Below are 26,506 nucleotides of genomic sequence, written 5' to 3'. Positions count from 1 at the left end.
TGGCACTGGTTTCTCCTAGGTTTGTATTGAATTATAAATGAAGCTGAAGGACGTGGTTCCAAGACAAGACAGAAACATTTCATTGGAAGATGTTGTTTGAGAGAAACATGAATATCAAAGACTCATTCCCTAAGCTGTTAAATGTGATTATTGAGTTTATGAATTTGTTGATTTATCTATGAAAAAAAGAAGTGGGTAGTTTCATACTGTGTAGGAAAACCTGCCTTGGGAATTGAACCGAAGGAAGAACAATTAATTCAATTAATTAAAATGTGACATTTAATTTTCCCTCTCTAAAAATCAACCCTGTGTGTGTGTGGTCCACCATTCCAGAGTCCAAAACATGTATCTGGGGCTGGCTGTACCTAAAAGGACTTCCCGCTGTTTCCAAATAGAAGCTGTGCGGCTGTTAGCTGGTGATTTCCACCACACAATTATCGTGGGCTTCAGAGTTCATTCTAACAATGTTATGATATCTAAGATAACCATATCAGCTAAAAAAAAAAGTAAAAGAACTGCTGATTCTGTAGTTGCCTAGCAACAATAAAAAAAATCCACTGCGCTACTCTCTTTTCAATACTTCCATAGCCATAGCAGAGAGAATGGATTCGAGATAAATATTAAGGAGCTTTATGTAATAGGTCATATATATATATATTTAAACAGAGAAGGATATTTATCATTCCAGGCTTATTCACTGGTCACATTCATAAATGTTTTGGATTATTCATTTTTTCCTCATGTACAATAAACAGTTTATCCATGGCTTTTGCAGGAATAGAGCTAAATAAACTTCTCATCAGAATATTCACTCTTAAAAAAAAGAAATGGCACACACATAAAACAATGAATATTCACACACAAGCCGACGTCCCATGACTCAATCAGTCATGCACAGACACATTATATTCAACACATTCTGGCAAATCAAATCAAAAAGCTCCCACTGTGGTATTTATGGATGGGCAGGTTGCAAAACATCAGCTTAGGGCTGTCAGAGATTCAACAATGATTATCTGATTATCTGAAAAATACCAAGATTTATATGTGGAGGTTGACTTTTCCACAGACTTGCAGTACCTACAGTATAGAGAGAAACATGTCACTGGTGCAACCTGCACCAGGACCTAAAAATAACGCACTTGCTTATAAATAGCAAACACACATCATTTCCTCCATTTGATTTTCTACGGCCAGCACACCGAAATCTATCAGGTTATTCAAACTGATTTCCTCTGTGGAAAATTGTTTCTGCTTCATTGTCTGTAATAATGAGTACAACAAACAATTAAAATATCTCACAGACCGATGAGAAAGCCATTTCTGATGAAAAATGGATGAAAATATATGCTGCAGGCAGCGTACAGCTAAGATGCTTGCCTCACTCTGCCTCCGTGTAGCAGTTGTCCTTACTGCTGATGCCATCAGCTCAGGTACGGACTCATACCGGGGGAATTATTTCTCTGTAGGAAAGAAGAGATTCATTCCTTGTAATGAAAAGAAAACTCAAGACAGGAGACATTTTTGACTAAAATCTTCTGAAAAAAAGTGACGTGTTCAAGTTTCTAAATTCCTTTTTTTTTTTTTTATCCATCATTCACTTTCATCTCTGTCTTTTCTTGCCTAGCCTTGTTAAAGAGAAATTCCACTTTTGTTTTTGACCTGTCACCTGAATAATGTCAGTCTTGTTCATCTCCCTTAAGTACGGCTGTTGTGATTGAATTTCTCTTTTCTTTTGAAAAACACATCCATCAGAATTTCTCCACGGGGCTGTCAAGATGTCTTTATCGAGTTAAAATTCCCGTTGACATTTCTCCTCTCTCTACTTCTGCTTTATTCAAACTCCACTTCATACCGCTGTGATCCTATTCGGGGAAGCTGCTATCAGAGTATGATGAGGGCCATCGTTTAGTGCTTTGCTTGAGGGATGAATAAGATTAGGGAACCCTTCCATCGTGGTGCTTAGTCTAGATAAACCCTCCAGGATAGTGGAACATTTTTTTTTTTTAACTGACCAAACTCCAGTCTTCTAAATGTGTGTGTTTATAATGAACTTCCTAACAAGATCAGCGAGAATTGATGGATATGGGTTGGGAGTGCGGCTTGTTTATGCTAGAGATGAGCGGTGAATGCTATTTTTGTCTTAAAACAGAAGGCTGAAAGCACACATTTAGCAATATTCCTCTTCTGTCAGCTGCAGACTGGAAGTTTTCAAAAGTAATATATTGAGAGTACCCTTTTCTGTGCCCAGGGTAAAATGTATGTTTTAAATTATTATGACTCCCAGACTTCTAGGTGTTGTTATCCCCCCCCCCCATCAAGAGCTCAGCGAGGATGGGGATGCAGGAATGGGTTCGGTCCAGCATAACTCTGAAACAGCTTAAACTTTTCTCACAAAGATATTGTGCACACATCAATCATGACAGGAAGCGGTGCCGGTAGCTACTTGAACTTGAGAACTTCCATTGTTTGTATTTTCCCATCTCTGTAGTTACAAGAGGAAATTGTCTGAAGTGAATTCACACAGATGGGGATAACTCATAACTCTTTGTGTGCATACTTCTGATGTATCTGAGAGATGCATTTTTATTGTTTATTGTTTTTTTCTTAATCAAATCCTTGAAACCACTGCTGCCAAATGCCTGGCCTTACAGCAATGGATGACTTTACTCTCAAACAGAAAAGATGGGATACCTGTGTTGTGTTCGGTGTAATGTGGGGGGGCATTGTGGGTGGATTGCCGGTGGTACAGAGCTCAATATTTTTCAAGCAGCTGCTGCTCCAAGTCTGTGGCCTCTTGTCTCCCACGTAGGATGCGCATTTCCAGGACTGGCAGCTGGAGACTGCCGCTAATGAATCCAGCTAGTTGTCTCTGTTGGGACTCACTATGTGAAAGCTATCTTAAGAGCACATGCTTCCGGCCCTAACTCGAGGCATGCGATGCCCTAGTTCACAGCAAATCATGTTGTCAATTACCATCCGTTTTTTCTTTGGCATATGCATTTTAGAAATGACACATTTGAACTACTCCTGCACATGTGCTCATTGCTTTTGATCCTTTTTTTCTTTAAACCTCAATTCTAATATTTAGATGCAAAGTGGCGAAGAATTCCTCCAGTGTGTTAAAAATAATCTTTTTTGGGTTCCAAGACGCCGTGTCGTTCAAATGACCTGTCCGGCTTTCACACGCTCTGGAGATCTCATCTCGATGTAATCAGACCTGGGTGATTTTATTAATGACTTAGGGGGGGGGGGGATTACTCTTGTCTTCCACCTCACAGCTCTGACAGCATCGCTTCTTTAATGCTTCCCAAAACATGACATGTCAGAAGCCTCAGAGGAGTCGAAGGGCATTGACTCTGCGTCTCGGAGTCAGTTAGAAGAGATTCTAGCCATCCTGCTTCATGAATCAAATTTCATAAATCAGAAATCTTTTCTTTCTTTCATCATTCAACTGTGGTCTTATTCTTACTTTGCCAATAATACAAACACTCACCGTAATCAGTTAATTATGGTACAGGTCATTTAATTGTATGGCATCTGTGGTCAAACATGACTTGGTGGTGGGTCAAAGTATCACGGTATTGTGCTTAATAAACAGCGATGCTATGCGAAGCTGCTTCGTGAGACGTTTATACAGACTGCTCTTTTTTATTGCTGGTGTATATGAAATGCTCACTGACCTCCCCCCAGCATGGAGTGCAGCATCTGATTGTGGACATGTGTGTTGGAAATAAGAATGTCATGACTCCATCAGTGTCAAAATAGCTTTGTTGTGGTGGTGGTGGTCATGCTGGCTTCAAATATTGGTGCATTTATCCTTCTAGCTGATCCTCAGAATCCGTCATCATGAACATTGGGGTCGGAAATCCTGGCTTCTTAGCTGTCTCCTGTCTCCGTGTTGAAAGGACTTGGGTCCACTCGAAGTTCATGACTAGAGCCTCTACTCGCTGTGCCTTGATGAAGGTCTGGGCGAGGAGATGCCGTTACTGAGGTTTACAATTTTACATTAAAATTTGCTTGGGTAGAAAATAACAACCTGTAATTTGTTCCTCGGTTTCAATTGGATTATTGACAGGAAAACAAACTGAAGTGGTCGGATGAGGTAATGATGTCTGCAGCTGGTCTTGAAAATGGTGTCGGTGGTCTGGCTACATGAAGATGCACAGGTGTTGTTGTGATTGTTGGTGGACTGCCGTGCCTCTAGCATGCCAATGGTATAATTCAGATCATGTGACCATCAGACGTGGCATTCTCACAGACATCAGTCTCTCCCTAGTCTTCTTGACTTTTATAGAGATGGGTTAATTTAACAAGTCTTTTGGAATAAATTGGATAGTGGCTAGTGGCATTGAGGCTCTTTAAAAAATAAGAGCGTTCAGACTCCTTCAGAGAAAGGTCAACTGAAAACTCATGTATACCGTGAATGATCACAGAAGCCTCTCATATACTCCAGACGTATGGGCAGTTTCAAGACAGAAAGAGCTGTTTGTTAAATTGGGCCAACAAAATGAGCGGTGCCTTTTTTTTTTATCCTGTGACTTTTCATGGTTGCCCTAACTTGATTGCATGCTCCACAGAGCCTGGTGAGCTACCATGTCAAATGATTTAGTCAGGTCTATGAAGGCAAATGGCAAAAGAAGCCTCAGTTCAGAGGATATTTCTGTTGGCCTGCTATAAATATCCTGTGTGCTTTACCTCTGGTTGGATGGAAAACACACTTTCATTCTAGGAGTTCATCCTCAGATTGGTGGGAAGGGTGTGAAAGGGTGAATAATTGTGTCTTCTTTTGTTCTTCTTGCCTGACCAGTCCTTCGCTGGTAGTGATTTTGCTTTTTTTTGTACCACCTTCATCACCTTTGTGACACCAGATAAATATCTTCTTCTATCCCAGCCTGTTCTTGGATTTCTATTGCTTTGTGCGACGGCTGAAAAACCACAAAGACCGGGGAATCTCATTCCAAGTCACGTTATCTTCTATACAAGCTTTGTGAAAGCCCGCGTGAAAATGTGATATATGTTATAACGTGTCATTATAACATTTCTTATTATTTCTTATGATAAATGTGGCACCACAGACTGGTGAACAGCCGCAGGACGGAGCAGCTACGTGAAGTCGAAGCTGGTTCAGGTTGTTGTTTTTTTTGGAAGTTTTTTATTTTATTTTACTATTTTTTAATGAACAGACAAAATGTTTTCTGGCATTACGTTGATGTTTTTCAGAAGTTGCATCATTTTAATCATAGCTACATATCATATGCTTATTTTGATAAGAAGGCACAGTGCCCCCATTACCTGGGTTATAAAACCAGTGTAATATTGGAATGAGGTTGGCTTAAAAGGTATACCAACAATCAGCTCATACCGGGAACATAAACCAGAAGAAGGAAGAGTGTGATAGGACAATGAACAACAAACCAAAGACTTGTCGTTCGTTATCATCGCTCATGGTCTTTTTATAGCAGTTTATTTTTTCTTTTATTTTCCCTTCATTTACTAAAACGATGCATGTGGAGAGTGAGAGATAAGCAGCTTTTTTATGTTTTTATGTCAATACATAGTGATGCACATGAGAAATGTAATCCACTATGCAAGCGTTTCTTCATTTATTGTGTGTTTCCTCGCATGTTTCACTCTCTTTGCATTTTCTATTGTACCTTACAGCGCCTGAAACAGAAACCAAAATCAGGACACAAGATCTGGGTTTTCCAAGCCCTATGCTCTCTGGATGTCTGTTGCAGGATCAGAGTGCAGAGACCCCCATTCTAAATTTATATAATTTAATGAGAAAAAAGATTTGATTACGAGAACAAACACACATGAAACATTTGCATAATTTCCTAGGATGAAATTCAGTTACAATGAATTACGAGTCAAATGAAGGACTCCTTCGACCACATGCCTCTTCCTCCATTCTGTCTTATTGGCAAGCATCCATGTGTGTATTTTATCTCCCTGTTTGCATTAGGCTCAGGCATATAACTTCTCTGTTTTGGGACAAGTGTGCCAGTTGCACAGTTCTTCCAGCGTACGAATCAACACTATTGATCTGTTATCGCAAACAAATAGAAAATGAAGGGCAGGCGATTACTATCGCAGCATTAAAGAGATGGAGGGAAAGGAGAAGGACGAAGAAATGAACATGAGCTGCTATTGGCAGCCGTCCTTTATTCTAAGGTGGAACTACATTCTATTTTAGAGGAGCTTTCAGGGACAAGGAGAAACAAGAATTAGAATCTCTGCCAGCCAATCCAGTTACAGTTTACAGCCATGCACCTCCAGACTCCTGGGGTGAAGACGTTGAAGGGATTAAGTGTGTTTTTATTGGTGAAATGATAGTTATCACTATGTTGATGTGTGACTGCAATGAATAATATCCAGTGAGAAACATGCTGTATTATGACAGATCATACTTTTCCTGACGAGCACAGAGATCTTAATCACATATTGCAACGACAATCGCCTGAAACTCAATATCAGCAGCACTAATGAGCTTGTGGTGGACTGTAATACGGTAATAATAATATAATAACTGTTGCTGAAAATCCTTCAAAATTAACACTCCACAGAGCTTATGTATCCTATATCTGAGTGACATTTTGTTATTGACTTAATATATAATATGAATTCTCTTGAGTCACCATAACCTTGACCTTTGGCCTAATTCTTATCAGTTCATTTTATTTAGGTGGTCTTGAGAATTTTAGTTGCAAGAAGAGGATGTTTGCAGGAAACAACCGTTTGGAGGAAACAACGGTCAGCAGGAATATATTAAAAATTATGTGACATAATTACCTCAGTTAGTTTATATGGTCGGACAAAACCCAGCCATTGTGAAGGTTGAAGAAGTAATTGTGTCATCATTGAGAGGCGATGAACAAAACTCAAATCAGCTGCATCTTACAAGTGGCAAACACCCTGCCTCCACAATTTTAATTTAAATTTATTTTTACAATCCAACACACAAATGTAACAATTTTAGAGCACTGAGGTGAGACAATCATAAAAAAAAAGTATTCTTAATGGATCAGCCCATTCTGGCTTCGGTATAATAGCTCTATCTATCTTTGCACAATAAATATATCAACTCTCCATAATGCTCTGTACTAAAGCTGTTTTCATCATTCCATCTGACCTTTCTGACACAGAATTGATTTGTGTACTTCACATTAAACAATGTTTGGCATGTATGACATACGATGAGCATTCCATGAAGAGAAACTGGCCTCCAGGCAGGGCTTCCTTTCTGAAGTCTATTATAGTTGAATGAATTCGAATTACAATTGAAATGGCTTCTTTTTTTTATGTACCACTTGCACTTGTGGATTTCATGCCGTTTGCTTTAATAGTCAACCAGCACTGCATGACAATCCTAATCCCACTAAAATAACAGCCTGAAAACATTCCACAGACAACATCCTTTGCCTCTCTGCAGTGCGTTACGCGGTGCATGTCCAGAAAACTGTGAAGCTAACGGTCAGCAACCCATAAACACCCATCTGCACCCACACTGCAGGACAATTAGCTCCCTGAGTCTCATTGCAATTTAGTCAAGCCCCTGAATCATGCCATTACCTTATTGTGGTGCACTCGAGGTTCCACTTTCTGGTATTCCCAGAAAACACCTCAATGCAGTCTGCAACGTTGGCAGTGAAGTCTAACCTCCCACTCATGTTGCTTTGGGGTAAAATTAGTGGACTACTCCAAGAATGTGTTTCTCCATACCAGAGGGTTGCTATGTGCTCTGTCTAAATCACCCCACCCACCCACCTTTGTGATTATATAAGATATAACTTGATGAAGATGTTTTTTCAAGATGCCTTTTGGAAGCACGTAAGATGAACATTTGTCCTGTCATCACTGTGGGTCCGCTCAAATGAAACAAACACTTTAACAGAGGATAATGAAAATGTGAGCCGTCTTTAGAAATCATGAACGCAAACTATTGCGAAATTGAAGCACTGAATTCTGAAAGTCTAAAGATGCGGCTCAGGAAGACTTAATATGGGGTTTCTGACATGTTATAAAGTTTCTGCACCAACAATCCAATTTCTTCAATGAAATGAGGTTGAATGTGGAAATCTAATAACGTTCAGGTCTGGGTTCTCGGTCCATTGCACTGATGAACACCTGCATGGCCTGGTTCCAACAAAGTCTGCTCTTTTCAACAGATATCTGTTGATGTGAAACCTATTCGGATCAAACGGTGGCTCCAAACTGAGACCCAGGACTCCACCATTCAACAGACTGAAATTAAGAAATGTTTGGCAAGCATTTCCGCTCTTATAGGGCTGGCTATCCTGCGCAGATTGCTGCTATGTTATTGGCTATATTTAAGTGAGAAAATGCCTCTTCATGCAGACTCTGTAACCTCCTTGTACTCCAGACTGGTAGGAGTGTTCTAGCTGAGAGAGATAGCAATCATTCACGGTAGCTGTTTGTGATTTGAAACTTAACATAACTTTTATTACACAATTTGATGCAAGTTATGGCCCATGAAGAGCAATCAGTAGCTCAGTGGCTTTTGCTGATTATAATAAAAAGCATTAACATAGAGAAATCATATCCCTGACCTTAAATCAATTAATCAGCAGCACCGTGACTTGCAGCACTCATGCAAAACATCGACAAAATACCAATTGATTCCAACACCTGAATGAAGAGTAATTATCCAGAATAGCAAGAGCTAAAAGCACGTTTAAATTACGGTTATTACTATTTAAGAGAGTAAATAAACCAACGCAGCCTCCCAGATCTCTCTACCCTTCTCACTGATCATTGAATTATTTATCAATTCAGGAATCATTTTTATTTAAATGTCCTCACACATCTCACAGCTTTCTCACAAGTTCTATATCAAAATGCTTTAGAGTGAATATGATATTCCCTCCGCTCATATTACGAATGCATGAAAGAGTCGGAGGGCATGTATTATTTGTAAATGTGCTGTCCGACCGCTCCGATTGCCCGAGGTTGATAACTGTCTCCCATGACACGACTTGTTTGTACTCTTTTTTCCAGCTCTAACAAATGTAAAGCTGTGGGCCATCGACCGGCAGTGTTTTCAGACGATCATGATGAGGACAGGTCTCATCAAGCACACAGAGTATATGGAGTTTCTAAAAAGGTGAGGATCGGGCCAAGCAAATGGCCTCAACAGAGCCTTTGTCTGAAATGCACTTTAATGATTTATCAAAGTCAATTCTGGAAAATAGTGTGAGCTGTTTGTCACCATATGTCTGAGCCCTTATTTTTGACCCCGTGAAAATTATTTCCCGACATTTTCTTTTTGTGTGTGTGTCAATTAAGTTGTTGTTCTACTGGAAAGATGCTTTTGTGTCCCTCTCTTGTGGCCTAATTACTTCTCTATAGAGAGGCTTATTATCACTTTAAAGGCCTGCACACTCTTTTTATGGTCTGCTCTGAGTACAGGATAAAAGACAGAGAGTGGGAGTGAGAGGCGATCAAAATGCATGAGGTGGAATGAGAGCAAAATTGTCTGTCACCTAGGATACTAAACTCTGCACATCTGTAAACATCTGTACCGCTGAGTACTAGTTCACTTAAGATCAATCAATACCAAATATTTGTGTTGAGGATCTGGGTGAAAGCGTAAATTGGAGTGCGGTGCTAGATAGGGAGAGAGAGAGAGAAAGATTGCGAGACAGCACACCTGCACGTCCGCAGCCATTATTGCCCTCGCTAATGCAGCATTAAACAGCCCATGAATGATGGCATCTTTATTTATTGATCGAGGGAAGCTGCTATTGGAAATGATGTCAGCACAGAGCCTTGTCACGCAGCCAGCCACTGATTGGGTCTGAAATTCCTTACAACGTGATCTTTTGTGCACTTAAAATAGAATGAGAGCGAGAGAGCGCGTTGAAATCACTAACCGAGTATCAAACCAATTGTACATGTCTAACAATCACAAAAGAAATAGCATGACCTGCAATCAGCGTGCTGATATCACGCTCGGCTTTCTTTTTTTCTTTCTCATGCAACTTGCTCTAAACTGTGCAGATTATTGCAGCGTCTTTTTTATTTATTATATAATTATGTACCCAAAAATGGCACCAGTATCGCTTCAAAAGCCTTGCTGTCACTTGTTATCCACTTTAGTCTTCATCACGCTGATTCTTAAAGTCATTTCTGTATCTTCCCTCATTTCCTTTCACACTCTATTGCACGACTGTTTTACGCAAGAAAATGGAACGGATGGATGATGGACTGATCAAGTCAACATGATAGATTGGAAGTGATTTTAGTTGTTTCAAGGCAAGTGGCTGAAAGTACCACATTGAAAACCAACATTTCACGAGACGTTTTCATCATCCCTCCATCCATCCATCCATTTTCTTGCCGTTTCTGCTGTCCGGGTCGTGGAAGTTGCTGGAGACTTTCCCATCTTGCTATTGGCAAGAGGCAGGGTACATCTTGGATGCGTCGCCAGCGCATCGCAGGGCCACACAGAGATGGATAACTATTCACACTCATACACTACGTACAATTTGGAGTAATCAATTCACCTAAAATATATGTTTTTGGAGGTGGGAGGAAACCAGAGAACCTGGAGAAAACCCACGTGGAGAACATACAAACTCGGCACAGATAGGATTAAAAACCGGTAGCTTCTTGCTGTGACAGCGCTTCACCTCATACCTGAAATATAATATAATATATAGAATATATATATATATATATATATGTATGAAATGGCTTCCTTTCACTGTTGCAGACATTATTCATTCACTTTAAAATCTTTCCTTAGACCCCAGGGATAGTTTGCATCTGCCTTCTTAGGAAATCAAAGATTTGTGTTTTTTCTAGATGGCCACTCTGAGAAGCCGAGTGAAAAGCCAGCCGTCCCAAAAAAGGGAGGCGATATCTTATGAATATAGAAGGGATGCACATTTTCAGACAGCCACTCCTAGGAAAAAAGTGTTACACTCGTATATATGCGCGAAATGAGTTGCAGAAAGTTGTGCTACTAAAACAAAAGTGTGCTTACACTCATTCAAACCATGCTGCTTTCTCTTTCTGCACGACTGACATGTGGTTGCCGTAAATTTTGCCATCATGACATCAGAAAGGTGTCGGAGTTACAAGAATAGCATACCAAATCTGCATCTGGTACTGAGGGTGGTTAATCACAGAATTAATCACATGCTAGTTTAGTGAAGAATAAATCAATTGTGTCAGTTATTTGACCATCATTAGCAATACTTTGGGTTTGCTGTGAGGACAATCTAGAATGTATACCAGTCTGGTATGCAGAGCCAGCGCTGGCTGCATCTGCAGGAACATTTTACATTGACTTACAAACCGTCTACAGTGACAACAAACTATTAATCATATTTGAATGTCTCAAAAGTTTTTTACTTTGATTGGAAAGGAGCACAGAACACTACTTACCTCTTTATTGCAATACATTTATGGCAGCTCAGCAGACAAGTAAATATTTATTGCGGTATAGCGGCAGATTTTGCTTGGTTTGGGCTCAGTATCAAGGGGACATTTATAGAGATTTATAGCAACATTTGATCATTTACAACATGGAGGTAATTACGCTGCTGTTTTCCTTCTTAGAAGCGTATAAGCGAACACATGTGTATTCTAATTGCTGTGAATTTCTATGTTTGGGTCTGATAAATTGTGGAAGAGGAATAGAGATTTAAAAACAAGTGAAAATCCCACATTGCATTGCTTTGGAAGCCTCTGGTAACTGTTTTGAATGCGAAAAATAGGATAATCTGAAAGGCTTTTGCTCTTCCCTGTGCTGTCTGCCACATTAGATGAAGGCATTAAATATATTTAATTAAAGAAGTAGGTGTATGATACCGCAGTAATATAAAGTTGTTTTCAGTTTTACTCACAAAAGTGCATTGATGATAGAAAGGTTTAAAGTTATTATACTACAACAGGGGCCCATCAGTCAACAGCTTCACACAGGACACGCCATATGTTTCATGCAGAGTGGGGTCATCCCATCATTGCCTCTGTAGAGGAAGCAGCAACACAACAATCACAGCGGTGGCGTGGGGCCCGGGTTGGGGCCTGAGACAAGATGGTTCAGATTGCTGTAATAAAGCATGGAAAATGAGGGGTGGGTGGGAGAGAGATGGAGAAACACAGAGAGAGAAGGAGAGATAAGGCCTTTGTTCACCACATGGCTTATTTTCTGTTCTCCTTGATAAACATTGGGCCATTTTTATTCAGCGTATTTGATAACAGACAGAGGCGGCTGGGAAGCAAACGGAACAAACGCGGAAGCCTCATTATGATGTATTCAACCCTAGGATCTGACGTCCCTCTGTATAACCAGACACCCTACCGAGTTCATGCTGAAATATTTTATTACACATAGTCTCATACATTTTATGAGCATGAAATTGATTTTTACGTGTTCTTGTTCCCAATATTTATTTATTTTTACCACAGATCTCAGGTCAGCCAATACTTACTCTAAGCTGCCACCTACACTGCTTTCTTTTAAATCTGACGACCACTTAAGACTTAAACGCTGTTACGTCTACAAAGTTCCATTTCCTGTGGATGTGTTTTCTGTGTAAAGGCGTTCTTTTCTTTTCTTTCTTCTGCAGCGTTCCATCGTTCCACGGCCTGCAGGAGGACATTCTGAGCAAGCTCGCGGACGTCCTTGAGGAGGTAAATGCCTCATTTCATAGCCTGTGACATTTGTAGCACTAAGGCCAACGCAAACCGTAATGGATTTCCATATACCGGTAGTCACTTTCTTTTTTGCGGTGAGGAAGGGGAGCCAGAAGGGTAATGAAGGCATAATCCAGATAATGAATCGAAAGATAGCGGCGAATTCTTTGGAGGTTAACGGAACAAAGTGGGCAAAGTAGCGATCGATTGCTGTTATTTAATGTGTTTTCAAAGTGAAAACAACTTACATTACAGTTACATGATTTGCTTCATTTACATAATTAAGTAAAGGATAGTAATAATAGGCAGCACGGTGGCACAGTGGTAAGCGCTGTTGCTTACCACTGCTCATCACAGAAAAAAGGTTGCAGGTTTGAATCCGACTTGTGGATTCAAACCTCTATGGAGTTTGCAGGTTCTACCTGGTTCTACCTGCGTCTGCGTGGGTTCTCTCCGGGTTCTCCGGCTTCCTCCTACTCTCACCTGTTGACTGCTGGGATAAGCTCCAGCACGTCCCACGGCCCAGTGATGTAAAAAGCAGCTCGGAAGATGAATGAATGACTGATAATACAGAACAAGTAATTGTTCATTCATTCGAGTTTTTATCACGTCTGTGAAATTTCTAGAAAAATACTTATTTTAGATTTATTGATAGACAGTGCATTTGATTAGTGCAGCAGACATTTCTCATGTCCAAACCAGAAAACCCTGAGAATACCTCAGACCGTGCAGGCTACTGCCCACAAGAAGAATAAAACGTGATATACGTCTCCGTGTCTTTACATCGGCTCCCTGTTTCCTGTATCTTGAATTGATTTTAAGATCTTATTGATAACCTTTAAGGCCTTTCCTGGCCAGGCTTCTGATTACATTACTCACTTTTGTAATCCCATACGAACCTCTCTGTATTCGAAATCCTGAAGCAATTGTCTTCTGTCTGAAGACTCTGATTGTAAGTCCAGGTCAAAAATGAGAGCCTCTGAAATGACCTGCTGGAGGAGATAGGGTTATCTGAATCAGTGTCTTCTCTTAAATCTTGTCATGAAGCTCTTTCTATTCTATTTCTCTTTCTATTAGGTTCTGGTTTTATTTTTATTTAGTTTCTATAATTGTTTCATTTTTTTTAACTGCTATGTTTTTAGTGTGTTTGTAATATTCCTATGTGAAGCATAGGAATATTACAAACATGTGAGTCTTGTTTTTAATGATTTCTAAAATATCTGGGAAGTTTATTGAGTTTTTGAATGGAAACCAGCGGCTACCTTTAATTTGGAAAAACACCTTAAAGCTGGATTGATGACATTTGAGAAGCCTGTAAGAAGGAGCTGGATTTAAATATGTCCCTTAAAAACTCCAAACCCATATTTTAGCAGAATATCATAATAGATTGTTTGCATATCATCAACAAAGATTTTTTGCAGTGTGGAGGCGAAAAACCTCATCATCTTTTTTTTTGTGATTGAGTTCTGGTAAAAGTGATGATAATGCGAAGGCTAAGGTTAGAGAGAAGAAGAGCCTTTATTAAGGACAACGCTGTGAATGGAGAAAAAGAGATCATGCGAAATGACGTTGATTACATCACCCACAGCAGACGATGAAGCCGCGCAGCTGGACAGGAAAGCGTGGTTTGAGAAGATGAAAAATATTTGACCAGAATTTGAAATAATGAAATCATCTCATCGAGTGGGAGTGAGCTAAAATAATACACGCCATAATATCTTTAACCCTGCAGAGATGACATTCTAGACGTGTATTTAAGTGGACTCAGATTAATGTGTTTGCACTGTTGGCTGAGGTAGTTGGACAGTTAATTAAATTTGTGTTTACCAGCTTCATGGACAAAGCAAGTGGCACAATTGAAAGAAGTGGTGGAATAATGAAAACCTTTGACCAGTTTCTTTAATATATTTCTTTCCAGACCCATAGAAATATCATAATGCTCTATGACTTTGCATACAAGGTTTTCTCCCATGTTAAAAGCTGGCTCTCTTCATGTTGGGTCAAATGATCCATTATTCTGACCTACGTCTTGTCCTCTACTTTAATAGATCCGTTAGGTTGGGATGGATTTTTTTTTTATTAGATAAATCTGGCTCTGCTTTAAGTCATTCTTGGGAACAGTTGAAAAAATAGAAGCGAGCTAAACATCATAAGAGGAGCCTAGTCTTGAGTGAAATGCTCGGTTTGAAGTAAGATGAAAGATTTATTTTCTCTGTGAAATAGTGTGAGAATAAAACTGGCAAATGCGGTGTGGAATCTGCTTATGAATCCAGTCCAGGATTGTCTGAGTCACTTATCCCACAAGGTGTCGTCATTTAAAAATAACATCACTGGAAAAATTTGCATTCTTTACCTGACAAGGAAGGTTATTTTAAACACAAGGCGTGTGAAATTGTTTTTCAGTGTCAGCCTTGCTTTGACTGGCGTCCGTAGCAGCCACAACCCCGAGCACGGTCACCAGGCGCAAAACAAATTGATGGATGGATATTCTGTATTGTTTCTCCACTTGAAAAGGAGTAGAGGGTCATTCTCAGATTTGACAAATTCACAATACCTTCATCATTTTCTCTATACCGCTTACACATATTCGAGGTTACAGGGCACATTCGAGCAAGGACTCAGTGGGAGGAAGTCAAACGTCTCGGCCATGTCTGTGAAATGAACAAGAGGAAATATACATTGTTGTCTCAGTGTAAGAATGGAGACAAAAGAATTATGATGGTCATGAATAGTACTTGTCCTCTCTCCACTTTCCTAATGCCTCCTCTCTGGTATTCTCCTCTGACAGACACATTATGGAGATGGAGAGTACATCATCCGACAGGGAGCCAGAGGAGACACCTTCTTCATCATCAGTAAAGGGAAGGTGAGAACAGCGCCTGTAGCCCACCACCAAAATAATCATTGAGACGGGGCACCACGGTGAACACATAAAAGAATACTCCCACTCAATGTTTGAAGAAAAGTGGTATTATTATTATTATTCTTGGGCTGGAGATGCCAGCCATCAATCACCTTGGCATGGGGGAGAGGAGAGAGAGAGAGAGAGAGAGAAACATCACCTCTTTCATCATCTCTTGCTGCAACATGTGCAGCATCTTGAAAGAAGGATGAAGTCACTTTCATTTCACCTTTCTGTCATCAACACCGGCTTTCGCAGTGAGCACAGAAGACAAGCTGTCTCATGTAGTGTCAACACCATTAGAGCGTTTACATGTGCTTGCATTGTTAACACGATGCTACGCTCCTTCTTCCTCATTCTCTTCTTCCTTCATTCCATCTCCAATCCAAATTTGCACTTGCTCCATCACCACTGTCCTCGCCTTCTAGCATTCATGTTCCCTCTCTACCTCCACCCTCTTCTTCATATACATTATTCTGTGAAATGCTTAAAGCTGCAGACAGAGTGATGGGGATGTACAGCATGTTTAAGCGTTCACATGTCAGCTTTGGTTTCCCTGCAAAAGATGGGTCTTGGTCTAAAATAGACCCCATTAGATTTTGAGAGTGATCCGGATACCCGTCTGGATACAAAACAAAAAGAAAAATAAATTCCAGATGTTGCCATTTATTTCTAATTGAGGCTTTGAAAAAAATCATATCTTGTAAAATATGCATTCAGTTCACTCACCAAAATTCAGAGTCATAAAGGTGTCCGATATGCACTATAATGTAAAATGTCTTCTGGATCGGATCCAGATTGAGGTCAAATATAAAATGGTAACATTGAAAAGCCCATTTATATTGAACATTTTGTTAAATCACCAACTCCGATTCACTTTTACTTTTCATGGTTGATGTATAAAGATACCAAGAACAATCTAGAACATTTTGATGATTATCTGGATCACCATGTGGACGGTGTAAATCCAGTTACAAGGGGAATCCGCTGCTTGGTGGAGGTCTGCGCTCCCCGAGTGCTTTTCCAGTTCACCTTTTTCTGCTCTTACGTGATTATATTTCATTGGGAATAATCACTCCGCCACTCAGCCACAGACAGGATTGACCTTATGCTGGACTCACCGCTCCTTCTGTGCAAGACTTGAATTATGGGTCGAGACGAGAGCCTTCATTTGGTGGATGCACCATTTCTGCTCAGTGAGCATCATGTGTGAAGTCCGCTGGACCAGCACAGCGCCATCGCTCACATGCCATTCGGTTACTGATGTGGCCAGTGCTTCCTTCCAGACCGTGCACAGAAATGGCTGCCACCTGATTGTAACAGGCGACCATTTGCAGAGATATTTGTCAGACTGGTGTTAAATCTCGGTTATAATAGCGCGATTGACCCGCCGTCTGCATTCATTCACACGTCAGCTTCTTTTGAATGATGTGCAAATCAAAAGCTAGCCTTCTAAAATGGAACGCCTCTCACTTTCTTGGCCACACATCTTTATCCTCGCACCCCCTTCTTCCATCTCCCTTCCTGTCACATTACTCTCCTCTTTAACCGCCTCCTCTTGCATTTCTGCCCATTTGCCAGGTTAATGTAACCAGGGAAGACGTGCCCAATGGAGAGCCTGTCTACCTGCGAAGCCTTGGAAAAGGAGACTGGTTTGGAGAGAAAGCACTGCAAGGGTAAGATTGTTCCAAATAACACAGTCTCTTTCAATTTAGATCTGCTGTTCCCCCCCCGATTGTATCTGTCGACTTCGATGTCACCCACCACCCTTTTGGTTTCCACTGCAAACATGCTTCCTCATCGACTTTACACACATCTACCCTTTCTGATTACCCTCGCCGAAGCGGAGGCGAGGGTATTGCAATTGGCTGCGTTTGTCTGTCTGTTTGTTTGTTTGTTTGCTTGTTTGTTTGTTTGTCTGTCCGAGCGCATAACTCAAAAGCTAGTAACCCAATCGACTTGAAATTTTTACACAAGCAAGGTTCTGTCCGTGGCTCGGTCCTCCCTGAGAATGGCGTTGATCCGGATCTGGATCCAGATTCTAGAATTATTTTTACATCTGGAATCGTGCCTGTGCTGTAAACTGCCACTTTAAGAGGGAGGGACACGAATGGCATGATGGGAAAAAGAGTCCAGAAGGAGTCTTGTAGTACGTTCCGGAGCAGCAGGCTAGAGCAGGTTTGGCCCCTCTGATCCGGAAGCCCTGTTTACTGTCTCACAAGATCCAATCGTCTTTTGGAGGCGAGGGTCTGCAATCTCTGATTGTCGTTTTCTAGTTTCCTATTGATCAGCCTCCAGCTCTCCGCTGTCCCTACCCCCCCCCCCCCCCCCCCCCGCCCACTCACTGTTCTTGACAGGCATGAAAACATGCTAAATGTTTGGAAATCCAGAGAGCCGTGCTCGCATCACACAACTTCAGGGCTGATTTGCTGCAGCTGTTCCCGACACATTTTTGAGATGCGACACAAAATATTCTCTCTGAACCAGAGAGAGCTCATTTCGTTGGAGTTGATCAGAAGGGCGGGACGGAATCTTCTAGCACTAGATTTACGCTGCCATTAAAAGCGTTGAGATAAGTTTTGAGCAGCATTTTTTATTTATTTTTTATTTTTAATGATGACAGCCTTGCCTGTCGCACTGATACTATACAGACATAATACATTTCTAAAGATGAAGCTATTTTAGGTTCTGGCTTCTTAGATCCTTTCCAGTCTCTGTAGCTAATTACAGCTGCAAGAACGTAGCCATGCTTTCTTGAATTGTATATATTATCTGTAGAAGGAAGATGCATTCTTGTTATGAAGATGTACTGAGACAAGTTCAAAGTAACCTTGCTGTTTTCAAAGGGATTGAAAGAAACAACCACTTCTAATATTTGCTGCCATCTGAGCTATCATTCTTTGACTCCAAGAACTGTGTGGCACAGTAAACATATTTTATGTGGCGTCTGGCATCAAAGACCTGAATTTATGCTTTTACCCTGCTGTTTGTTCTGACCTGTCTTGCTTGCCCTCTTCATTGACAATGCATTATTCAAACTGAGGAAGGGCAGAGCTAGAAAATAGAAATCTGAAGTGTATAATGGTTGCGAGAAACAGAACGTGGACTCTCCGCACAAGTGCATTTGAGTGCATGCGTTCACATGGCCAATGGTATCAACGTGAAGGTAGGGAAAATGTTGCCATCTTGTGGCCGCTGAGCGGTGCTCTCGTTTTCTGCGTCACCCCACAAGAACATGCAGGGTGATGTACCAGATACCTAAAAATGTACAAAGAGTGAAGGAGATTTAACGAGCTGTCGAAACTCACCACACGCTTTTTGATCTGCGATGAAGGGATTGTCTGGATTGTCTGGATTGTGACATGTGACGTTCAGGCAACAGCTGGATTTGCGCAGATGGTTTGGCTTTCCCATTTGTTCTTAAAGCTAATAACTATAGGATAGGAAATATAGCACAGAGCTAAAAGGCACGGACACATGTGACACGTGGGAAGCTTGATCTCTCGGCAGTGGGGTGGGAGGAGAGTAGGCTGTTCCAAATAGACAACATGTGATCCTTTTACAGTAATGAGAAGTGCTGTTTGATGAATGAAAGCGCCAATTTAAAAGGAATTGAGCAGCTGTGCTACTTTTACCTCGATAAATTGAATAAATATTGAATTTTGGAGGAATTCTGCCATTTCCTTGGTATAAAACATGATTCATAGCACGTATCACTTAAGCATCCATTTATTACCATTCATGAATTTGCAGTGTTCCAGGAATAACACTCCAAAAAAAATGGCAAGATCTTCAAAGCACTTTCATGCAAGTGCGTGCCATTCTTGGTTTAATGAAGGAAGCCATATCTTTCTGGCATCCTTCTATCAGTGAGTTCTCTCCCGGCTATGTCATCCTCTTGTTGTTCCCATCACATGTTGTCACAAGCTCCTTTTGTCTTGAGTGTCATGGCCCATTCACCTCCACCTTTGATGGCTGGGCATGCCTTGCAAATGCAAATGAATGAGATGCTGGCAATCTTGGAACCAGCCTTTTGATCTGAGGGCTTTCTAATTAGACGTTAACTGTGTGTGTCCCGAAGCTCAATAGGTCTTACTTGAAGTCCATCTGAAGAGTTTCCCTTTTATCTGCGGGTACATATTGACAAATCAAAATCTGTTCCCCTGCAAGGTTGGATAAATGTGTGTGTGTGTGTGTGTGTGTGTGCATGTGGGTGTGTGTGTGTGTGTGCGTGTGCGTGTGTGCAAGGATATATAGAGCATATCTGGTCAAATACCACAGCTAACTGCTACAAAAGGCACCATGACAAATAGTTGAGCCTTTTAACATCGTGATATTTTTACAACTTGGAGGCTTTAAAAATGTTCTGTGTTTTTTTCTTTTGGGGGGGGGGGATTTGTTCTCTTGTCATGGCGTTTTCTTATTTGGCCAGCACTTTATTTCATGACTAAAATGCCCGCACAAATGATGTTCCCATAAGCAACTGTTGTCATGACATGTCGAATGAGAACATGACAAATATCTGTCAAGTATCATCCTGTTATCATCGTCATTGTGAGCATGTCTGCACACTCGTGTTGATGTTGTTCCCGTCTGTAGAGCGGGATTGCAGCGGTGACTCTATAGTTTTGTTACATTCTTTTTTTTTTTTTATGGTGGGTGGGGGGCAGCCCATCACACGGTTGGATGCTGCTGAAATGGGCTCCTGGAAGTTGAGCCATGTGTAACCTTTAACCAAGGTGATGCTGTTTTTTTTCCCAGAAGTCCGCCGCAGTGGCTCGTACTAAAGCGACACAGTCTTCACATGGAAACGAATGCTGCAGTTGCAGCGCTGTGTGAAAGCAGCTTTGTGGCATCGCCCCTCTCCCTCGATTCCAAGCCTTTCCCCCAATCTTTTTATAGCTCATAGCCCATGAGTAAAACATACATCTTATTTTGAACAGATCCTGCTCTCAGTTCGCAGTTTGAAAATCAACCCCCCAAAATTTAACGCTTTTTTGAGACCACTTAATCAAATTCAATCCCATCGTCTTTTTTTTTTATTTTGGAAATATCCGAAATTATGGGGGCTGTTCCTTCAAAGTTTCCCACAGACCAAACATTTATTTAGTGTGTGTGTGCGTGTGTGTGTGTGTGTGTGCTTTGAGTGGGGTGGGTGGTATTCTGGGTCTAGAGCTCATTATATAACACTCTGGCAGACGGATCTGACAAATGCATGTCCAAGAAGAGCAATCGCAAATTATTTAATTACTTTTTTTGGGAGGGCAGATCACTCAAATACATTTTGGTCATGAGAAACTGCACCCATTTGGTTAGCCAGCTCAGACATCTGAGACCCGAGAGTAACCTTTCCACGTTATCTCCTTCCATGTTTGGCTGTTCTAACAACACAGATTGACACTGAGATAATGTTCAGCAGCTTGTTCTGGCCTCCAATTGATGTTGGGGCTTGAAAAAAAAAGAAAAAGAAAAAAGAAGAACATATAAGGAAGCCGTTGGCTGCCTGTGATCGTGGGAAGGATATAATCATAAATGCACAAATGTTAGGTATGCCTTGCCAAATGGTCGTAGACCACAGTTATGTGTAGAACATGTAGCTCATGCAGGGAGAGGGCAGCACACAGAAACTACATGTTGTGTGTTTGATTCAAATCCAGACACAACTGTCCAGGCTTATCTAAATAGCACCCAGTCACTCAAATGAGTGGCTCTTCATCCTCTGCTGTTCTTACCCTGATCCTGGCCCCGGGGTTAATTCCCTCTTTGCAGCTACTTCCTAATCCTTAGAATGCATTATTTTCTTAACTCCCTTCCTAGGACTCCGTATCACTGTCCAATTACCAGGTTCATTTCAGGCATCTCCTGTAAATCAACACCACAGCCGAGCGGGAAGAACATTCCTGACCCAGCTGCTTTTAGTGCGTCTGAGCTCTGGCAGGTGTGTGTGTGTGTGTGTGTGTGTGTGTGCGCGCGCGTGAGTGGTTTCCAGTGAATTTCTTGTTATGCTACAATTAACAAGTGCAGATCCGTCTTTGGCTTTGCGGTTGGATCTGCCGTTTCAATCATTCTGATGGATATTGTCTCGCGATTATGTTTCACGCAGAGCATCAGAAGTATCGGCGCAATGGCAAACTAAGTTGTTTTGCTCAGCTTGAGTCGAGCTGCAGGAGGGGGGGGGGGGGGGGCAGGTGTAACAATCGGCTGTTTAATACGAAACCTCTTCTGTCTCTGAAGGATGAGTCACACTTATGTAAGCGCGGTTTCAATATAGCACAAAGTCTTGTGTCGGCTTGCGGTATTCTCACGGCGAGTCAATGATGAACACTTGTAACACTTTGTTTGATGAGATAGGTTGTCGTAACAGATTTTGAGCATCACTGCAGTCGTGCTTCATTGTGACGGATGAGGAATCTCATTTGTGTGTCTTTCTGATGGGTTGGCTTTTCCTGAAATGAAATGAAATGAAATGCATATTCGGCCAAAGGGTGTTAAATCTAGAATCAAGGTGAGTTAATGTTATATCGTTTGTATTCATGAATGAATGCCTGGCAAACTCTAAAACTGTTCTTGGGTCATTTTAAAACAAACTTATTTGAGTTCCTCAGCACAAACACATTTGAAAAGCGGCTCTAGCGCATTACGTGCATTTGCCTCTGATCATTCCCATCATCACCGCATTAAGCCTATGTTTTCTGGGTCTCATTCCATTATAAAGGATGCTAATCCAATAGCTTCCCTTCTCACCTCGGTCTTATTAACAATTAAGAACTCATTTGCACCGTTCCTTGTTCTGGTCTTCATTACAACTGGAGTATTTGTTGTTCTATCACCCATTATCCTGGCTATTGATATTCCGTGTACTCGTGTAATTGATATTGAATGAGGCTGTGACCGTGCAGGAGAACAGGTGGACCGCTGTCTGCCAGACTATTGTGTTAAGAGTGCAGATGCTGGTCGCAGCGGCTTATCAGATACTGTGCTAGATGGACGACCACAACGGTCAACTGTTAATATTTCCCATGCTCCTCTGCTCTCTTCCCCTTGGTAGCCCTCACCTTTCAAAAAGTGTTGTCCCCCCCCTTGCCAGCTGTGACCTTTATTCAGAGGGGTCAGCAGAGGGAGTGAGGCTGTGTGTGGGAGTGTGTTCATGAGGGAGGGATGCATGTATGTTTAGAAGAGTGGAGGCAGAGAGCGATGACATAGCTTGAGCAGGAATTATCACCTCGGCTCATTGGAATAGGTCGCCGTACGACTGCCTTCAGAGCAGTAGAGCGATTGTCAGTGACTGTTTGCACTTCAGTAGATCTGCTTTAGTAAATCTGCTCTCCAGAATGGATCCCGTTTTAGATCTTTTGTTTTGCTACCCTTTTGGAATACAAAACTCATCCCTCGGCTGATCTCCTGTTTTGATGCGGCATGAAATAATCTGCATATGGAACAACCCCCCCCCCCCCCCCCCCCCTCCCTCCCCGTGAAGAGCTTCCTGTGTTTTTCTCACATTTCATCCTGAGTTAAAGTGAACAACTCCTGCCTGCTTTGGAGATTTATATACAAGGACTACAGACCTGCCTTTGGTCGGAGGGCTGCCCAGGGCGGTGTTGGAGTTTATTACTCTGGGACTCTGTGGCCTGAAATCTTTTCACAGTGAAGGATGGATCCTTGGGATACGGACTCGGGGGATTCATGCGATTGGGGCGACTCTTCTGAAGAAACATCGTCAGAGGAAGATGAACCCGATGTCAAATATCATAAAGAGTAATGCCAATCATGTCGCTAGGATTGATGCTGTAGTAGAGTGATATTTTCAGTGTGTACCACTTATGGATGGTTGGGCTTAAATAAGATATATATCTGATGCCGCATCCATCATCCCATCTCCCATAAAGCGCTTCAAATGATCAATAATGAGCTTCAATGAGGTCTTCGCAGTTTGTGATCATTCAATCAAAGTTGCCATATTTTCCGTTGTGTCTGATTGTCTCATGTGATCTTCTTGTCCAGGGAGGACGTCAGGACAGCCAACGTCATTGCGGCAGAGGCGGTCACTTGCCTGGTCATCGATAGAGAGTGAGTATCGGTGAAGCGAATCCTTACAGATGCTAATCCTTTTGTGTTTTTGCCACTGAGAATGAATGCGTTTGTGCCGGTCAATGAATGTGTGTGTGACCTTTACTGACGCATGAACATGGGTGCAGCGCTGCACCTCAGCGGATCAGCGTGACACACTTTGAGGTTTAATTGCTTTCTGTTTTCATAGTAAAGACAGACGAAGGCTCTCATGGAAATGGCAGATTCATTTTACTGAATCAAGTCAATTATATCTCAACAACTACAAAAACACAAAGTGAAAACTATGCAGATTGCAGCTTTGAATGCTTGCGCTTCGCCGCAGTGTCTTGGTAGGATATCTGCTTGCATCGATTGGGAGTCAGAAAGGGTAATCGCCTCATTACCTGAAGCCTGCTGATTGATCCGGCTTCTATGTTCGGGCCTCCGCTTCATGTAAATGTTAAAGAGCCAGGTGTAAAATGTGGCTCAAATCAACCGCAGACTCTTTGATTTATGCTGCTCTTGTGCCGGAAAAATGTATGCAGGGTTCTTTTTAACTGATGCTTGTCGGCAGATCATCAAAAGATCTGATCTCAGCTCAGATGTTCTGCTTTATCCTTTATTCCAGTGGAATGAGTTGACATTTTATTAGTACGCTTGTAATTTCTTTACGGTAAGCTCATGCTTGGTCAAACAGAGTGGCAAATGAATATGGGGTGTAAGGAGGTTGACACCCCCCCCCTGGCCTCGGGGAGCGGGACAGAGACAAATGGGCCATCCTCACAGCTAGCAGAGTGGGTAGCGAGTGAGTCATTCAGCGCAGGTGATCCCCACTGCCTGCCATACAAACAGCTAATGCTGCGACAGCCCATAGAACAAGCTCCTTATCGGTTTAGGAGACGCTCGATACTTAGCATTAAACCCTTTGTTTAATGTGTGTGGATCTAATAGAATCCTCAATGTGCTATACATTAAATGTGATTGCGCAGCATGAAAAGTTAGGTAGGGTTAGATAAGGATGCCTGTAGAAGAGAAGGAGACATAGATGGGGGGGGGGGGGGGGGGGCGGAGGATAAAAACAAGTGGCAGGGAGCCACCGTCTGAGCCGCAATCAGGCAAACATTAAAACAAAAGCTTGGCTCGGAAGCAGACGCGGCGCTCAGGCATTACGGCCTCCGCAGGAGAAAGCGCCGTATGTATTACCTCTTCTGGCTTACAGCTTGATGAGCTTTGCATGAAACCCTCTCTGTTAGTTGTTTTCCCTTCTCCGAACGATTGAGGCTTCTGAGGATCGTATTGCAGCAAGTTAACCATCATGTTGGTTATTATTCTCCGACCCACATCTCATCCTGATCCTTCTTTAACGCTCACATCCACTGCAGTCTCACCGATGACAGTAAATTGCACTAAATTCTGACATATCCATAATAAATGTACTCATATTTGTTGTATGTTTGTTATCATGAGAGTAAAAAATAAAATTGGTGCTTGATTTCTTTTGTTCAAAATTAAACTGGCTTTGTGCTAAATACTGAAAGAGCATAGAATCATATGGATTTTATGTTTTCAATTGTAGCTTTTTTGCTCAATATTTATCTTGTATTTTGTTTTCTATTTTTAAGGCGTTGAAAGATTCATGCTCAGCCTCCACTCAAAGTTCTCCCTGCGCTCCGTCTGCTAGCACCGATTTACACCTCTTTGGGGCAGCTCTCTCTCTTCTTGTCTGTTCTCTGTGTTTTTTGTCTCTAAAAGCAGACTGATGAATATTTCATAGTAACCGGCAGGGTTTTTTTTTAACGGCAGTGTATTGTACTAGTTTCTCCAGTGTACAGCACAAACAGCTTCATTTCCTCTAAACATAAGATATTCATTCTCAAGCATCGGGCTTTAAGCTGGAGAGACTGGAAAGAACAAAATAAATCTCTGAAAGGTGCGTTTGTGTCCTGCTCTGACTTTTGCTGTCTGTTTCACAGCTCATTCAAACATCTGATTGGCGGTTTGGAGGACGTGTCCAGTAAAGGCCTGGAGGACGCTGACGCCAAAGCCCAGTAAGACAATGAGCTTTTCATTTGTGTCTGTCAATCAGCACTTTGCAAATTGAGTTGTTGCTTTGAGCATTTTGTTTTCTTTGTGTTTTAATTTCATTCATTAGATTAATTTTGGACAAACTGCAATGTTAATAGTGCCGTATTATTCCCGTCCACCGGCATTAACATTATAGAGAGGAACACGGTCTCGGCCCGTTGCTGGCGCGTCCCGCCTTTAAGTCGGTTACATAAAGAGACAAAACCCATGTGACCGGAGAGAAATCAGAGGCTATGACCTCTGCCTCTATATCCAGAAGAATTAATATGTACTCTATTTATGGTCGCTATGGAAACAAGAAAATAGTACACAGAGCAGGGCCTCTTGGAGCTCAGGCCGCTACGCACTGGCATAAATCTGATACCTTACTCGCTGCGTGCTACGTTGTGAGTCGAGGTGAGGAGGAACAGATTACAGGGGGGGCATGTGAGCAGGGGAATCTCACCGCCATAAAAGGGGAAGGAGAAGTGTAGATACACGGACGGAGTGAGGCGAGAAGATGAGCGAGCAAGATGGGAGACAAGGCGGACTAAAACCTCTGCCAAGTGATTTGGATGTGACTGCGAGCATCGGGCATCTTTGCTGAGTGAGCAGAAGATAATACCGTGTTGGACAGCAGCACTGGGGAGACAAAGAGGAGGGGTACAGGTCTCGCCTCTGGTAATCAGCGCTGGCCGTGCGGCCCTCGCTGCTCGCTACCGGTGAGGGCTCTTCTGCCAACAGATGTGTCTGATAGAAATAGACCTGCTGTGTGCATTCTCGACCCCATTATCCCATGTCTGCTTCTTAAGAGGTGCCGGA

General features: G+C 41.9%; 1 protein-coding gene across 1 annotated transcript in view; it reads left to right on the top strand.

The window, feature by feature from the left end:
* LOC137895483 (cGMP-dependent protein kinase 1-like) overlaps positions 1–26,506 on the top strand; it is a 61,551-nt gene that overhangs the window by 29,678 nt on the left and 5,367 nt on the right. Inside the window, exons 4-9 of the mRNA XM_068740957.1 lie at positions 9,022–9,127; positions 12,603–12,666; positions 15,458–15,535; positions 17,153–17,247; positions 23,573–23,638; positions 25,594–25,668. Coding sequence (XP_068597058.1) covers positions 9,022–9,127; positions 12,603–12,666; positions 15,458–15,535; positions 17,153–17,247; positions 23,573–23,638; positions 25,594–25,668 — 484 coding nt within the window. The remainder of the gene's footprint in view (positions 1–9,021; positions 9,128–12,602; positions 12,667–15,457; positions 15,536–17,152; positions 17,248–23,572; positions 23,639–25,593; positions 25,669–26,506) is intronic.

The sequence above is a fragment of the Brachionichthys hirsutus genome, chromosome 7 (assembly GCF_040956055.1).
Source record: "Brachionichthys hirsutus isolate HB-005 chromosome 7, CSIRO-AGI_Bhir_v1, whole genome shotgun sequence".
Taxonomy (NCBI): domain Eukaryota; kingdom Metazoa; phylum Chordata; class Actinopteri; order Lophiiformes; family Brachionichthyidae; genus Brachionichthys; species Brachionichthys hirsutus.
The sequence above is the reverse complement of the archived record's forward strand: the minus strand, read 5'-3'. Positions and strand labels throughout refer to the sequence as shown.